Source organism: Myxocyprinus asiaticus, chromosome 13, assembly GCF_019703515.2.
Source record: "Myxocyprinus asiaticus isolate MX2 ecotype Aquarium Trade chromosome 13, UBuf_Myxa_2, whole genome shotgun sequence".
Lineage (NCBI taxonomy): Eukaryota > Metazoa > Chordata > Actinopteri > Cypriniformes > Catostomidae > Myxocyprinus > Myxocyprinus asiaticus.
In genome coordinates, this window is record NC_059356.1 from 40,015,374 (window position 1) to 40,033,105 (window position 17,732).

Genomic DNA, 17,732 nt, shown 5'->3' on the forward strand with positions numbered 1-17,732 from the left:
ATGAACTGCACCCGTCACTTCCTGCTTAAATGTTTCCTGATTCTGCTTGGTATGACTGCATTGAGCATTTGCTTTATGCAAAGTGGAATGTTAAAAAGCATGAAAGGCTTACTAGAATCCCGGTATGAGAGCTCAGTCCCTTATTTTAACTTTTCATTTCTCATTACATCTAAAAGACACTTTAATTCAATGTCATTTACAGTGTTACAACCATTAATGCCAGGCTCTACCTTGCATTTTCTTTGATGGACTACATTCTTTGAATTTATGTATTTATTTAAAAAAAAAAAAATTGTTGTGAGAGTAAGGCACTAATAACGAAAATGAATGGGGCCAGTACATAAACATTAAAATACACACTGTTTCAAAAGTATTGCCACAAGTTGTAAACATACAGTATGTGTGAACATGGTTTTAGTGAGAGAAAATCACTTAAAGTGTTTACGCTGTTGCATCATCATGGCAAGAAAGTTGTAATATTGGATAGAACTTTACACTGACAAGTTTGGTTAGCTATTTTATCTCACTTAAATCTTGTTAACATGTTTAATGTTTAAAAGTGTGTCCTTTAATGTTTATGGACTGGCCCCATTCACTTCGATTGCAAGTGCCTTACTGTAACAGCGTTTTTTTCCCTTTTTTCTTTCTTTCTTTCTTTATATAAACATGGGGCGAGTTGAAAATATTTTAGTTGTAATCAATGCTATGCTTAAAATGTTATTGAATGAGCTTAATTTACAGTATATTAAATTTGAAATATTCCCATAAATTAAACAGAATTATGTTTCCAATGATTCAAAAGCATAATTGAAATTAAATCTGTTGAATTTTGTGTTGTTATTTTCATGAATGAATTTATTATTTGTTCAACAGTTTCAGCACTCACTCCGATATTGTATTCCGTACACCAAAGTAAGTGAATTTGCACAGCAGCATGAGTATATGGTCAGTATAGGGATCAAATCAAAAGAAATAGAATTTTCCTTGGTCTGTTGAGTTAAAAACCTTCAGAACTCAAAATGCCCTCCCCAGTCCAAAAAAATCATTTATTGAAACTAGTAGCCTATATCTAACACTTACTGCAACTGAGCATCTTTATGTACATGCTATTTCAATTCACGGTTTGACTAAATTTTTTCAGCATTGGACCATTTCTCAATACAAATCGTTCATCGTGTTCAAGTAAGGGAGCTTTACTCACAAAACAACATATACCACAAAGGCAGTTGAAGGACATTCTTAAAAGGAGAGCAGAGGAGTACAGGCAACACCAACTCAGGTTCATCTACTACATTATTGCACCATACCTTTCCTTTGTCTTATCACATACATGGTTATCCTGCATGCGTGAAATCTTTAGGTCATACATACAGTATATCGGCATACCTTTCTTGTTTCAATGTGTCTCTGTATGACAACCAGATTTTTTAGGTTATAAGTGCATTTTTAAAGGTTTTGTAGGAGATGTTTACCCTAACTGTTCTTTTTTCTTCATGTGTCTTTCTCAGGACAAGGACATACTTTGACAGTCTTATTGTTGTGCCATCCAACTCTCCTCTCCAATATCCAGTCACAGGTTTTACAGTATCTCCTCTTACAAAATCTGTCATACCAGGTGAGCATATCTGTTAGCGAACATTTGTTTAGGACTGATGATTACAATCGTACAAAGATTCTGTGATCTACTAAAAATCACAAAATCAACTTATAATGCAGTGTTATAAAGGAAATATTTGTATTGTTGGTCCTTGTTATTATGATTATACAGTAACTGAAGTATTTATTCTATTTCTTAACTACCATTGTTTAAGGTCTTGCTCTTCATGCACAAAAGAGGGAGGAGTACCAGGTTGGTTATGAGGGGGTTTAAAACAAACCTTTGCTTTTGTGCTCCTAAGCACAAAAGGTGGAGGGACTAGAATGAGACATTTTTTCACACTTCATTTACTTTCAAATACCGTAAAGTGTGAAATGCCTGCTTGGCATAGTCTTGAGTCTGCTTGAATTGTCTTCGCCTTTAAATCTTTTAAGGGTTCAACTTTTTTTTTCTTATTTTTTTTTACTTTTAAAGGCTTGGTGTGTGCGCAAGGGGTGTCATTTGCACTGTATGGCATTGGACATGGTCTTGTTGAAAACTGATTTGCAGGATCACACTTCATATACATGTCCACAGGTGTCCCTGCATGTGAAGAGTGGAGTGCTCTTAGTGAAGAATGCTCTAGTGGATGACAAGGTGGATGGACAGGGTCAGAATGAATTAAACATCTCATCCACCAGTCTCTCACACCTCAATAATCTTCTGGGCAGAGTAACCTACACTAGCACCACTTACCACATCAGATCATCAGATCTGGGTAAGAGCTACCTAAGAAGAGGCACAGGAGAGGCACAGAAAGTGTCTCGCTCAAGAGGAGGTTGCGTCTAGAAAGTAACTCCAGTTGCTGAAAGTCAAGCGAGAGTTGCATGCAATGTTCACACACTGTGTTAATTTGGAGTCCCACAGAAACCTTACACCTACTCCTAAACTTAACTTTAACTCCAAACTCTAAATCAAACTCTACAGTGCATCCGGAAAGTATTCACAGCGCTTCACTTTTTCCACATTTTGTTATGTTACAGCCTTATTCCAAAATGGATTAAATTCATTATTTTCCTCAAAATTCTACAAATAATACCCCATAATGACAACGAGAAAGAAGTTTGTTTGAAATCTTTGCAAATTTATTAAAAACGAGAAAAAAAAAAATCACATGTACATAAGTATTCACAGCCTTTGCTCTATACTTTGTTGAAGCACCTTTGGCACCAATTACATCCTCAAGTCTTTGAGTATGATGCTACAAGCTTGGCACACCTATTTTTGGGCAGTTTCTCCCATTCTTCTTTGCAGGACCTCTCAAGCTCCATCAGGTTGGATGGGGAGCATCGGTGCACAGCCATTTTCAGATCTCTCCAGAGATGTTCAATTGGGTTCAAGTCTGGGCTCTGGCTGGGCCACTCAAGGACATTCACAGAGTTGTCCCAGAGCCACTCCTTTGTTATCTTGGCTGTGTGCTTAGGGTCGTTGTCCTGTTGGAAGATGAACCGTCACCCCAGTCTCAGGTCCAGAGCGCTCTGGAGCAGGTTTTCATCAAGGATGTCTCTGTACATTGCTGCATTCATCTTTCCCTTGATCCTGACTAGTCTCCCAGTTCCTGCCGCTGAAAAACATCCCCACAGCATGATGCTGCCACCACCATGTTTCACTGTAGGGATGGTATTGGCCAGGTGATGAGCGGTGCCTGGTTTCCTCCAGACATGACGCTTGCCATTCAGGCCAAAGAGTTCAATATTTGTTTCATGGACTGAGATTCCTTCAGGTGCCTTTTGGCAAACTCCAGGCAGGCTGTCATGTGCCTTTTACTGAGGAGTGGCTTCTGTCTGGCCACTCTACCATACAGGCCTGATTGGTGGAGTGCTGCATAGATAGTTGTTCTTCTGGAAGGTTATCCTCTCTCCACAGAGAAACACTGGAGCTCTGTCAGAGTGACCATCGGGTTCTTGGTCACCTCCCTGACTAAGGCCCTTCTCCCCCGATCGCTCAGTTTGGCCAGGTGGCCAGCTCTAGGAAGAGCCCTGGTTGTTTCAAACTTCTTCCATTTACAGATGATGGAGGCCACTGTGCTCATTGGGACCTTCATTGCTGCAGAAATTTTTCTGTACCCTTCCCCAGATCTGTGCCTCGATACAATCCTGTCTCGGAGGTCTACAGACAATTCCTTGGACTTCATGGCTTGGTTTGTGCTCTGACATGCACTGTTAATTGTGGGACCTTATATAGACAGGTGTGTGCCTTTCCAAATCATGTCCAATCAACTGAATTTACCACAGGTGGACTCCAATCAAGTTGTAAAACATCTCAAGGATGATCAGTGGAAACAGGATGCACCTGAGCTCAATTTTGAGTGTCATGGCAAAGGCTGTGAATACTTATGTACATGTGATTTTTTTCGTTTTTTATTTTTAATAAATTTGCAAAGATTTCAAACAAACTTCTTTGACGTTGTCATAATGAATTTAATCCATTTTGGAATAAGGCTGTAACATAACAAAATGTGGAAAAAGTGAAGCGCTGTGAATACTTTCCGGATGCACTGTAACCCTAGCCCTAACCTTAGTAAAAGTGAATGAGACTCTCTGGAGACTGCCGGAGGGTTGCCCTCTAGACACAGCCTCAAGAGGACAGTGATGATAGAGCAGCATAACGCTTCAGTTCACAATTCTAACTGGTGTAACCTGTTAAACTGCTAGAGAGACTGCAAATGCAGTGGTGACAAAAAGCAGTGAAACATGCCTCAATGTTTAAGAAAACATTGCAAAATTGCTTAATTGTAATTAGTGTTTACATACAGTATGACACTTGTTGGAAGTTCATCACGTATTTGTTAAAGATTGACGATATTTGGTTTGATCAAAATTCTTTACCGATATTTACTCTTTTCGACTCTTTTTCTCACTCTTTTGTTTTTTATAGTCGGATTTACCAATAAATTCTACCATTTTGCAAGTCTCTAAAGAATAGCATCCAACAACATCATTTACCTGTGAAAATGTGTTGCAACAATGGTGTTCACAGGCAAAGTAACTTATTTATGTAATGTATGCTTTCGCAAAAAAAACGTTGCTTAAATATAATAGTATTAGAAGTAGTATTTTTTATAATTATTAAAATAGTTATAATGCATAGTATGTTTTATTGTTGTAGTCTAATGATTATTAAGTTATTATTGGATGAAAAAGTAGAAATAAAACAATCAATAAAACTTGGAATGCAGAAATTGGTTATCGAACACTTGAACATTAAAACAATCGTTACTGGGCATAAAAAACAATATCCTTCAATCTCTTTTATTTAATGCAAAATTTCTGTTCTGTACTTATGCCTTTGCATAACTTTGCATGATTATACCATTACAATATTGCTGAAAGGGTTAGTTCACCCAAAAATGAAAATTATCTCATCATTTACTCACCCTCATGCCATCCCAGATGTGTATGACTTCCTTTCATCTGCTGAACTCAAATGAAGAGTTTTAGAAGAATATCTCAGCTCTGTAGGTCCATACAATGCAAGTGAATGGGTGCCAAAATTTTGAAGCTCCATAATCCACATAAGGGCAACATAAAATTACTCCAGACGACTATGGTGGTTAAATACATATCTTCTGAAGCGATATGATAGGTGTAGGTGAGAAAGAGATCAATATTTAAGTCCGTTTCCCTTCACTTTCATTTTCTCCTTATTCTATTTTTGGTGATTCACATTTTTCGCGCATATCGCCCTCTACTCGGCAGGGAGGAGAATTTTATGAACAAAAATTACTCAAATATTGATCTGTTTCTCACCCACACTTATCATATTGTGTATGAACAAATGGATTCAACAACTGGAGTCATATGGATTACTTTTATGCTCCCTTTATGTGGAATTCCGAAGCTTCAAATTTTGGTCATGATTCACTTGCATTGTATGGACTTACAGAGCTGAAATATTCTTCTAAGATTGATGACAAAAATAAATACAATTTAATTCCTTGTTTATTTAAAAATTGTGGTTACAGTAAGGCACTGGTAGTGAATGGGGCACAAACACTATATATGTTAATGATTTTAGTGTGCTAAAATTGCTTACTAACCTATCTGTGTAAAGTTATATCCAATATTACAACTTTGGTGCTGATGCAACGCCAGTGAATCATAAAGGGGTCATGACATGAGAAATCAAATTTTCCTTGATCTTTTAACATACAGTATAAGAGGTCATTGTATTATAAAAACATACTGTAAGTTTCAGAACTCAACACTTCCTCCTCACTGCAAAAAGAGAATTTGTTGAAACCAAGCCGCCAAAACGACTCATTCTCTACTTCCTCCACATTGTGATGTCACACTGTGGTAGACAATTACATCTGACCGACTCCACAACAACACATCAAGGGCCTACTTTACCTCATCACTTCCGTAGTCCTGCCCAGTAGCCGTGAGCAGTGAAATGGCAAGGTGAAGCAGGTCAGTCAAGAGCACAGAGCCAATCATAACTGAACATTTACTGTCAAGTCTTAAAGGAGAAGCAACACCTAAAAAGTTTCTGACAGAGGGTCAAAATGAGGGTTTGACTGTTTTGACAACACTGACTGTTTTTTGTGCAAAAAAAAAAAAAAAAAAAAAAAAAAATACTTGCATTCCTTGAGGTTCACTTATAATATATTAGAATAATAATAAAAAAGTCATGCCATGACACCTAAAAGTGACTTTATCACACTAAAATCATGTTAACATCCGATGTTTACGTCTTGTGGCTATATTGAAGCAATGTGTATGTTAGTCTTTATGGAGTGGCCCCATTCACTTCCATTGTAAGGTTTAAACCAATTAATATACAGTATATTCTGCATTCATGTGTTTGTGGAAGAATATATTTGTTTCTGCAAGACTTCTTTATGATTTCATTCATCATTAAAGCAAAAATATCTAATGTCCATAAAGAAACAACTGTACTGTGATTGTAGGGAAAAATAGCTAATTAGTATTTAGTTTTTAATTGCTGTGAATATTCTAGCAATAAATTAAGCTGTTTAGAATTGATAATTTATACCTACTATATTTATCAAAGACTGATGTGCATCTAAATGGCACTAAATGCCTTTTCTCCTTAGTTAATTTCTCTTTTGAGAACTATGAGGCCATATTTCCTATCATGATTAGAAGACCTACCGTCCCTGTTCTGTATGACCCAGGAGAAGGTAAGACAACAAGACATTTAAAGACACTACAAAACAGCATTCTATTATGGAATCAAATATGCTTGGTACATAAACGTCTGTAACATTCAAAATACATATAACAAAAACCTTATTATTCAGAGTAAAATGTAGTTTTGATAATTCAAGTTTTTGTGAAGCTAGCAAAATAAATAAACCATCCCTCTATTTCTCTGGATTCAGATGTTAACTCACAAGTGACCATAACAACCAAGACCTTTCTGAGGTATAGGGAGTTGAACGTCCTCATCAACAGCATCCGGAACATTTACCCCAAAATCAAGATCATCATTGTTGACGACAGCCTGAATCCAGAAAGTGTTCGTGGCGACAACATAGAACAATATATAATGCCTCCTGCACAGGTAGTCACTTTTCTCCACCAGTTTTCTACTTTATGTGCCACTTCAAAATATTCTGGATTTATGTTTACAAAAAGACATTGACTCAATTGATCTTCCATATTTATAACAGTTGTTGTATGACCAAGAACGTACAGGATTTCTGTATAGCTCTAGATAAATGAGTAAAATTGGTCCATGTTCAGCCCACCTGCTGCAGGTTGATATGTGACTGTTGATGACTATTCAGTGCTCTGCTGATGATTAAGTGGTTCCTCAGGGCTGGTTTGCAGGCAGGAATCTGGCTGTATCACAAGTCACCACCAAATACTTCTTGTGGGTGGACGACGACTTTATGTTCCTGAATGGGACACGGATCGAGAGCTTTGTGGAGATTATGGAAGCGATTCCAGAGCTGGACATTGTGAGCATTGGAGCATTTTAAGGATAAAACATTTTTTTTGCTTGTTTTTTAGTATTGGAACATATGATCTGTTGTGAGTTAAAGCTTTTACATAATAATTTTTAGATTAACTTAGTAAAACCTTGCTGATAGTTCCATATCTGAAAAATTTAGATAATTAATGAGCCAAATAATTTAACTGCTTAAGGTAATGAGCTATGGTGATTTTTCTCTTTTGTTCTCTGTTTCTGGTTAGCTTGGTGGTGCGGTATCAGGTGATCAGTATTATTTCAATTTTGAGTATGAAGAGGGAGATGAAGAGGAGGGCGGCTGCCTAAAACGCATTAAAAAAGGGTATCATCAGCCACTTCCAGGCTTTGATGGCTGCCTTTTGGTTGATGGGGTTGTTAATTATTTCTTGGCTCGGACTGATGCTGTGAGAAGGGTTGGCTTTGACCCTTTCCTGAAACGGGTGGCTCATTCTGGTGAGTGTAAAAACATTGTCCCAATAAAATCATAGAGGTTGATCATCTTGGTGTTCTTCATTCATTCAGAGCTCAGTTCAGAGTGAGGCCTCGAAAGTCTAATTTATAGAATGGAAGAAACCAATTTTTTTTCTTCTGAATGAACTAAAGCACCCTAGGCGAACGAAGCTTGTGTTTATGCTATGCACGGCATTGTTTTAACCCTTGTGCAGTGTTCGTTGTGTCACAAAAATGACCCGAACATTTACATGAAATATTTTACTTTTTTTTTTCAAATGTATCGATTTTATGGTTTTTAGACCTTATTTAGCTGTAAATTACCAAATTACACCATTTTAATATAAAATAAGCACATTTTATGTCATCTTCACTTCAATAAAACCTTAATTTCAGTAAATTGACAGTGTCAAAACATCACAATTTGTCATGCATTGGGGGTCTCTGGTGACATCTGCTTGAGTAAAAAAAACAAAATGAAATAATAACTGTCCAGTAGATGGTTTCAGTGCTCCATGCATTGGCTGATCTCAATAAGCTAATGTTGTAACAAACTTGATTTCTAGATATTTTCAGAAGTTATGCATTGGATATATATTTAAACATTATGAAAAAAACTATAATTTGTCAAATTGTATCATTTTTTTCTAAACCACTTGTGTTGAAGTGTCAGATTTTGCAATGATTCTTCATTATGCTGCCAAACATGACAATGCTCCACAGTCAAATTTGATTGTGTTACAAAGAAAAGACAGAGTTGTTATTTTGTTACCTGTAATTTATTTCAAACATCAAACGTCAAAATTCCAGCATAAACTTTGTCAAACAGGTCAGACTCAGACTTCGACCTGTGTGGTATGTTTGGTATATACAGACATGTTTGTCTACACTTATGAGGGCCAAATGTCCTCATCAGTTAAAAACAAAAAAAGCCTCTTAATTGGGTCAGATGATGTTGATCTTCAAATCGGATGTGAAGTGGGGTAGAGTTTGGAAAAAAAATATCATTAGCCTGATATGAAATCACTGGAAGTCAATGAGAGATCACTAATATAATCAATCAAACCTGTATGTGTGTGTTTTCAGCATTGTGAATGTTTTATAGTCTCACACCTTAATTTATGTGTGGTTGTGTTGTGCATTGTGTCTGATTTATTGATTTTTATTTGACAAATAAAAATAAAAAAAAAACCTCTGTATTTTAGTATTTCCCATTAATTTCCTATAGCGGGTCAAATTTGACCCGAAACGCCACAAGTGTAGCTTTTTTTTTTTCAGATTTGTGTGTGTGTGTGTGTTTAGATAGATAGTGGAGGAAAAGTTACCAAGTCTTGTACCACTCAGATAAAGGATACTGTTTTTATTAAAGAACCGAAATCAAAATGCTTCAAAAATGACCTGAACAACACATGAGGGTTTAAATTAGTTTGAGGAAAATAAATAAAAACATTTCATCCAACCAATAATTATGCTAAGAATTTAAGGGATGTGCACAAACAGGAGAAATATCACCAAATGAACACCTTAGTAGGTCAAAAATGTGCATTTCGACATAATTTTTAGGTAAACTAAAAGAAGCCTGTTTGCCCAGTAAGTGTAAATTAGCCTTAGTACCCCTTAAAAACTGATATGTTGCTGGTTTCTTGTGCCGGCGTCCGTTCTTGGCCAGGGCATTGTGAACCTCTCTCAGACTGATTTGCCCAGAACTATTCTTAAATTTTCCCCATGTAATTTGTCCTTAGATAAATATTTTTTCATAAAATTGCTCAGAAGTATGTTGTTCATTTTCTGTGTGACATGACCGTCTTATGTATCCATGCTTATCTCTGTATCTTATGTTCTTCAGAGTTCTTCATGGATGGACTTGGACAGCTGATGGTTGCCTCCTGTAAAGGCCTCTCCGTTGGTCACCAGAAACATCGGTCAGATGGCAAATATTCTTCTTACAGGAGTCAGAAGAAAACTGATGCAAGGAAGAAAGTGTATCATCATTTCTTCAAGAACTATCTGAAATTTATCAAGTTCTGAAGGGCTTTTTTATCCTCTTTTCTCTCCTACTGAAAGTCTTTTGTCTCCTCTTAACAATCTCCTCCTTTGTCTCCTCCTCCCCTAATCCTAGTCTATTTCTCATGTCTGTTTTTACTCTCATTTCCAAATTGCTTTGAAATAGTCTATGTAGAGGTTGCCAGCCTTATTTTTAAAGGTATATTGCTGACTGCTATTTTCCTAACCACTAAAGGAATATTCTGATTAGTGAAAATCATCCTCACAGTTTGTATTTTAGACTCTTTCTTACAAGACAATGCACAAGCCACACCCAGGATAAGGGCTGATATGTTCTGTACTGTTTTTACAGCTGTTTTACCTTTTCATACTGTACAAAAAAGTTTTGTGTAAGTTTGGTTGTCTTTGCAATATTTGCTCTTTGATAGCACACATGCATAAATAATAGTAATAACAAAAACATTAATGATAATAAACTCAATTAAACAGTTAGTAAGAATCCAGAATTTTTCATTTATACATTTCGGGGATTTTTTTTATTAAGCTTACTTGTCAGTAGTGTAGGCTATATACAGTAATAGGTTTTCATGACAAATATGTCTGTTAATAAGGGATAATGTACCATCACCAGCCGGTCATTATCAAGTCTTTATTTCTGTCCTGATAGACACAAGATGTTGGTTAGAAAGTGCATGTTGACCTCTGTTAAAACAGACAGCGTCACTGTGTCTGTATTACTGTTTTTTAATAGAGTATATTCTGCTAGTGTGTGTGTGTGTGTGTGTGTGTATGTGTGTGTGTGTGTGCAGGGTTGGGGAGTAATGGAATACATGTAACGGGATTACGTATTTAAAATACAAAATATAAGTAACTGTATTCCACTACAGTTACAATTTAAATAATTGGTAATTAGAATACAGTTACATTCAAAAAGTATTTTGATTACTGAAGAGATTACTTTGCATTTTATTGTCATTTGTTTCATATAATATTTAGTCCTTTCAGATGGAAAACATTTATACATATAAATAATGCGATCCAAAGTGCATTTGAACAGCGGTGAAACACTTTCTTATGATGTGTTACATTCATACGAGCAGACAGAGAAGAAAGTTTGAAGTAAGTTTGGAGCAGAAGAAATAGAAATAAACCTTGTGTAAATTGTCAGCTTTATGCTAAGCTAAAATGCTATTTCTAGCCATTTTACATGCACGTTACCAGGCACGATCATATTTGTTTTATCAAGAAAATTCACGTTGGATCATAATTTCTTTTTTTCTAGTAAGACCTTTGATATTAGGGCAAAAATCTTATTCTTGATAATAATTTTTGGATTGTTTTCCTGTAAAAATATCTAAAAATCCTTAAAACAAGATCAATTTGATTTATCTAGTTTTAGAAACAACACTGCATAAGATATTTAGGTTTTGCAGAGAATGTATTTTTAACATGTGTATTTTGTCTTACTGTACTGACAGAGTTTTTATAGTCAAAACAAGTGAAAAAATCTACCAGTGCTGAAAAAGTAATCCAATTTAGAATACATTACTGACCTTGAGTAATCTAAAGGAATACATTACAAATTACATTTTACAGCATGTATTCTGTAATCTGTAGTGGAATACATTTTAAAAGTAACCCTCCCAACCCTGTGTGTGTGTGTGTGTGTGTACATGTTTATACTATATTGTGGGGACCAAATGTCCCCACAAGGATAGTAAAACCTGAGATCACCTACTATGAGGGGCCCAGCCAGCAGTCCCCACGAGATAAATGGCTTATTAAACATACTAAACTATGTTTTTTTGAAAATGTAAAAATGCAAAAAGGTTTCTGTGAGGGGTAGGTTTAGGGGTAGTGTTAGGGGATAGAAATGATCGTTAGAACTGTATAAAATCGATAAAATGCATTGAAGTCTGTGGAGAGTCCCCACAATTATATAAAAACCAGTTTGTATATGTGTAAACTGAGAATATAAATATATTCTATTCTCTTCTATTCTACTCATTAAGACCATTATGGGAACTGCTATCTAATATCAAAATGCATGTTTGGATCAGACTGGGAATTGGATATCTGTGGCTAAAAAAAATATGAGAAGAGACTGTATGATAAAACAAGGCTTTGTTCTCTCACTTTCTGAGTTGCCAATAATCACTTTACTATTGATTTAATGGCAAAGTGCTTAGAGCATTCTTTGACAAATAATACGTCCATCAAGATTTCAGGTTAAACTGTATATGAATGATATATTTTACAATAAGGTTGCATTTTTTAACATTAGTTAACTACATTAGTTAACATTAGATGACAATGAACAATCCTTTTGAATCAGTTATTAATCTTGGTTAATGTTCATATCACCATATACTACTACATTTTAAAAATGTAAAAAAAAAAAATTTTTTTTTTTAAAATTGTATATGTTATACGTTATCATTAGCCAATGCATTATGATCTAACATTCACTAACAAGAAACAACTGTTTTTTCATAAATTAAAATTAACCAAGATTAATAAATGGTATAATAATATTTATTTTGTTGGTGTAACTGGTTCTCATTTCTTTTAAGTTTCACACCATTTTTAATCAAAGTTTTTGCAGTTAACTTAAATAGGTCTGCACTGTGTCAAATTATTTTTTCGTTAAAAATAACAAATATTCCATGTAGTATTTAAAATTAATATGCTAGGGATAATATACAGTCAGTCATTAATTATTCCAGGCTGAAAACCGTTTTAGATAAATTAAATCATGCCACTCAGCAGGGCACTGCTATCACTGCTTTATTTCATATCAACTCTTACACTTCTGGATGCGATGCAGGCCTCCAAAAGACTGACTGATCATGTTGCTATCACATCACATACTTTACCCCATCACTTCCGTTGTCCCGCCCAGTAGCTGTGAGCTGTGAAATGGCAAGGAGAGGGCAGGTCAGTCAAGATCAGAGAGCCAATCATAACTGAACATTTCTTGTCAAGTCTTAAAGGAGAAGCAGCACCTAAAATGAGCGTGTCTGACAGAAGGTCAAAATAACGCATTCATGTGTTTGTGGAAGAATATGTTTGCTTCTGCAAGACTTCTTTATGATTTCATTCATCATTAAAGCAAAAATATCTAATATCCATAAAGAAACAACTGTACTGTGATTGAAGGGAAAAATAGCTAATTAGTATTTAGTTTTTAATTGCTGTGAATATTCTAGCAATAAATTAAGCTGTTTAGAATTGATAATTTATACCTACTATATTTATCAAAGACTGATGTGCATCTAAATGGCACTAAATGCCTTTTCTCCTTAGTTAATTTCTCTTTTGAGAACTATGAGGCCATATTTCCTATCATGATTAGAAGACCTACCGTCCCTGTTCTGTATGATCCAAGAGAAGGTAAGACAACAACACATTTAAAGACACTACAAAACAGCATTCTATTATGGAATCAAATATGCTTGGTACATAAACGTCTGTAACATTCAAAATACAAATAACAAAAACCTTATTATTCAGAGTAAAAGGTAGTTTTAATAATTCAAGTTTTTGTAAAGCTAGCAAAATAAATAAACCATCCCTCTATTTCTCTGGATTCAGATGTTAACTCACAAGTGACCATAACAACCAAGACCTTTCTGAGGTATAGGGAGTTGAACGTCCTCATCAACAGCATCCGGAACATTTACCCCAAAATCAAGATCATCATTGTTGACGACAGCCTGAATCCAGAAAATGTTCGTGGCGACAACATAGAACAATATATAATGCCTCCTGCACAGGTAGTCACTTTTCTCCACCAGCTTTCTACTGTAAGACTGACACAGAATTGTTTGCATTACTTCCAGGAAAGTCAAAGAATTCTGCGAGAACCAACGTCACAAAACTCTCACACAGAGGAGCATCTCCACCTGAGAAAACAAACCCTACTGATTGGGGACCATAAAACGCAATTCACACTCACATCTGCTCTCTCTCTCTCTCACCTCAGGTCACCTTAAGGACACTAAAAACTAAGTTATGACTTATCCTGTTCTGTAATGTAAAAGGTTTTCTGATCATACATGTTTGGTATCATTCAAGAGGTCTCAATGCAACTGGTAAAACGGTCTCATTCCTTTTCAGCAAAGTCAAATCACAAGTAAGATTTAAGAACTTAATAAAATACAGTATCCTATCCGGGGCATGCCCCTCCCAAGTCTCACACAGAGACCAGATGCTGTATGCAGATTAGGTGTATTCTTTGTAAACATCAAACAACCTACTCAATCAAAGTTTGACTTACAACTCCCTAAATTATAAACCAAATCCTAAATAACATCAAACACACACATCTGAAATAACAATGGAATCGTTTGGTACTTAAGGAGGGATGGCAGAGAAGCTCGGGGAATCTGCAAATCAGATCTCCCATGCTTCGTCGTTTGCATGTAGTTTTTTCACTACCAGGTAATTGCAATTTGTATTTCTTATGTTTGGTAAATGTTTGAATGGAATACAACTTTAAATATATTATTATGTTTGGTTCACTGATAGCTTTGAGTTTGATTTATTATTTTAATTGGATTGTTTGAATGTATTACTATTACCTGGTAAATAAATTGTTATTATGATTCATTCTGAAGGACTGTTTTCTAGTATATTTCTTGTTAACTACAAATCTATGGTCAGAGTTGGCTTAATTAAGCTACTTCAGAAGTAACCCATTAGTTAAGTATGTAAGAGGCTAAACGGTAAACCGAGAATCTATAATAGATCTTAGCCAAGTAGAATTAAATGGGAATACTCAATGTAGGACCGAGAACCTGTAAAACGGTAAAACAGACTTAATTGACTGGGGTTAAACGGTAAACCGAGAATCTATTATAGAACTTAGCCAAATAAGACTAAACGGATAAAGCCGAGAACATATATGGACTTAGTCTAAAACTTACTAATATCTGAAATTGATGAATTTATAGTTAAAAGGACCTGTGTCTGACCAGCACAGGACCCAAATAACATTGAAGTAACAAATGCAGTCTAGAAGAGAGAATTACTAAAATTCAGAGCATAGATACATCAACGAGGTTTTTCATAATTGGAGTCAGATGAAATAAAGAAAAGAATTAATGATAAGACTAATAAAAAACATGGAACTCAAATCAAATAATCAAAGTATTATTTAATGTCACGCACGATAAGACAGAACACGCAAGAGACCTTCAGCCACGCCATTGGATACCGTCCTTGGGCCAGTGGGTGACTTCCCCCTTACACTACTTTATGTGCCACTTCAAAATATTCTGGATTTATGTTTACAAGAAGACATTGACTCAGTTGATCTTCCATATTTATAACAGTTGTTGTATGACCAAGAACGTACAGGATTTCTGTATAGCTCTAGATAAATTAGTAAAATTGGTCCATGTTCAGCCCACCTACTGCTAGTTGATATGTGACTGTTGATGACTATTCAGTGCTCTGCTGATGATTAATTGGTTCCTCAGGGCTGGTTTGCAGGCAGGAATCTGGCTGTAGATAATGGTCTAAGAATCCTTACTCTCTCTGTCTCTTTTGCAATGGCTAGCTTGGTGGTAAGGTGTCAGGTGACCAGTTTTATTTTAGTTTTCATTATGAGTCAACAGATGAGCAATGTGGCTTGTCTAAGATGCTTTAGAAGAACTTATCATCAGCCTCTTTCACCCTTTGATGGATGCATTATTGTAGTTGGAGTCACCAATTATTTCTTGGCTCGGACTGATGCAGTGAGAAGAGTTGGCGTTGACCCTTTCCTGAAAAGGGTCGGCCACACCGGTAAGTCTACGAAATATTGTTACTATGAAATCACAGAGGAGGAACCTGGTTTCTTGAAAGATCCCTCACTCATTTCAGAGAGAGTTTCTTTCTCCTGGTGACATCCGGTTATATTTATTTCATTTAATGCTTAACTGCGTAAAGATCTCCTATGGCCGGGCATACACAGTGCGAGTTCTGACACTCGGGAGGCCGTGAGCCCTAGCACACGTTATGAGTCAGTTTATCTGATAATCGTACAGGTGCAATCATACACGACACGACTTTATGAACTGGCAAATTCCGGAGCAATCGCATGAATTTTCACACTATTTATCATTATGAGACAAAGCCAGAGGAGGACATTGCTTTAGTTCCTTGTGGCTTGAGATTTAGAAATAAAAAGAAGACTGGCATGAAAACTCATCAGCAGATTTAAAAATAAACAAATAATAAAATATGGAAAATTATTACAAATGCTGTCCAACATTTGACAGATTCAGATTTCGAAGGGAGGCTGTGGGACTTTATGACTGCATATGTCACTCATAACATTATTGTTTTGCTGCTGCCTGTTACTGCATAATAATAAAGTGCACAAAATGTACTAGATTAAAAAGAAAGTGCAGAAAATTCACACCGTTTCTGCCAGTTATACTTAGATTTAATTTAAGCACAAACATGATGTTTATTGCAGAATTCTGAGTTATTTTAGTGGAGTATAGACTACCTGTATGCAAATTATTTGTTTGAAGAGCAGAGAACAGCATGGCATTTCTGTAGAATACTTCCCAGTGATGTGGTCGTGAACAATATGGGAAAACAGAGCTTTAACACTACCATTTTCTCCAAATCTGTAAAAGCTTCATGAACACTCAGTTTTCATTGATCGTGTGAGTTGTAACACCTTCTCCTGATTGGTCAACTTCTGGTAGAATCGGCTCGTTCAACCGCACACACCTCACGAATTCAAGTCGACAGTGCCCACATTTTTTAAACAGTTTTAAAAATGATTGGGAGGTTGTGAGCTGCTCGCAAGCTGCTCGGCTCTGCTGGTAATTCCTCTCACATGAGGCAGCCGCGACCACACGAGCACCAACGATTTTCATGCGATCTCTCCCGACTGGAAAAAATCTGTCGGGACTCGGGAGCTCACACGACAAGCAAAAATCAGACAGTGTACACCTGTCTCTCAATATAGAGTTTAATGTTAAAATACTTTCCCATATCCTAGCTGTAGATACATTTAAGTGGTTCCACTTATTATGTTGATTCTGCTGAAACTCTGTGGCACTATCAAGCCATTGCTGAGTTTGCATGAGCATCCTGATTAGCCAGACACAGGAACATTAGCTCAACCAATGGAATGGATTTAATGACATACTATCTAAAACATTCAGAAGTCCAGAATACATAAAAAAATAAAAAATAAAATAAAATAAAAAATGACAGAAGTGTGTTGTTCTTGAATTTTCAAAGTAACATTCCATGTCCCTCGTCTGCTGTCTTACCTTCCTTCTCCCTTGATCTTCAGAGTTCTTTATTGATGGACTTGGACAGCTGATGGTTGCCACCTGTAAAAACCTCTCCATTGGCCACCAGACACATCAAGCACATGACAAATATGATAATTACAGGAGAAAACTGGCCCATCATTTCTTTAAGAATTATCTCATCTGTATCAAGTACTGAAAAGCTTCGAAGTGAAAGGATCTTCTCTCATTAGTCCCTTCCTCCGATCTGGGTTTTTACTCTCATTTAAAATGCTTGAAAAGCCCTTTTTTAAGATTACCAACCTAATTTTTGACCATTAAAAGAATTGTGGCCCTAGTGACTGATCGCACTTAAAGTTTGTTCCCACAGTGTTTCAGACTCAGTTTTGCTTGCAAGACAAGTGCAGTGCTTGATAAAGCCACGGCTCACCTAAATGCTG

At 36.1% G+C, this 17,732-nt stretch overlaps 1 protein-coding gene and 1 pseudogene across 1 annotated transcript; both read left to right on the top strand.

The window, feature by feature from the left end:
- LOC127450983 (beta-1,4 N-acetylgalactosaminyltransferase 2-like) lies at positions 1-10,069 on the top strand. The gene is made up of 10 exons (XM_051715466.1): positions 1-122; positions 1,142-1,279; positions 1,509-1,615; positions 1,812-1,849; positions 2,174-2,354; positions 6,696-6,782; positions 6,984-7,165; positions 7,422-7,565; positions 7,801-8,029; positions 9,873-10,069. The coding sequence occupies exons 1-10, from the start codon at positions 1-3 to the stop codon at positions 10,052-10,054; spliced, it is 1,410 nt and encodes a 469-aa protein (XP_051571426.1). The 3' UTR covers positions 10,055-10,069.
- Positions 10,070-12,949: 2,880 nt separating this feature from the next.
- Positions 12,950-17,491, top strand: LOC127450984 (beta-1,4 N-acetylgalactosaminyltransferase 2-like; annotated as a pseudogene).
- The last annotated feature ends 241 nt before the right edge of the window (positions 17,492-17,732 follow it).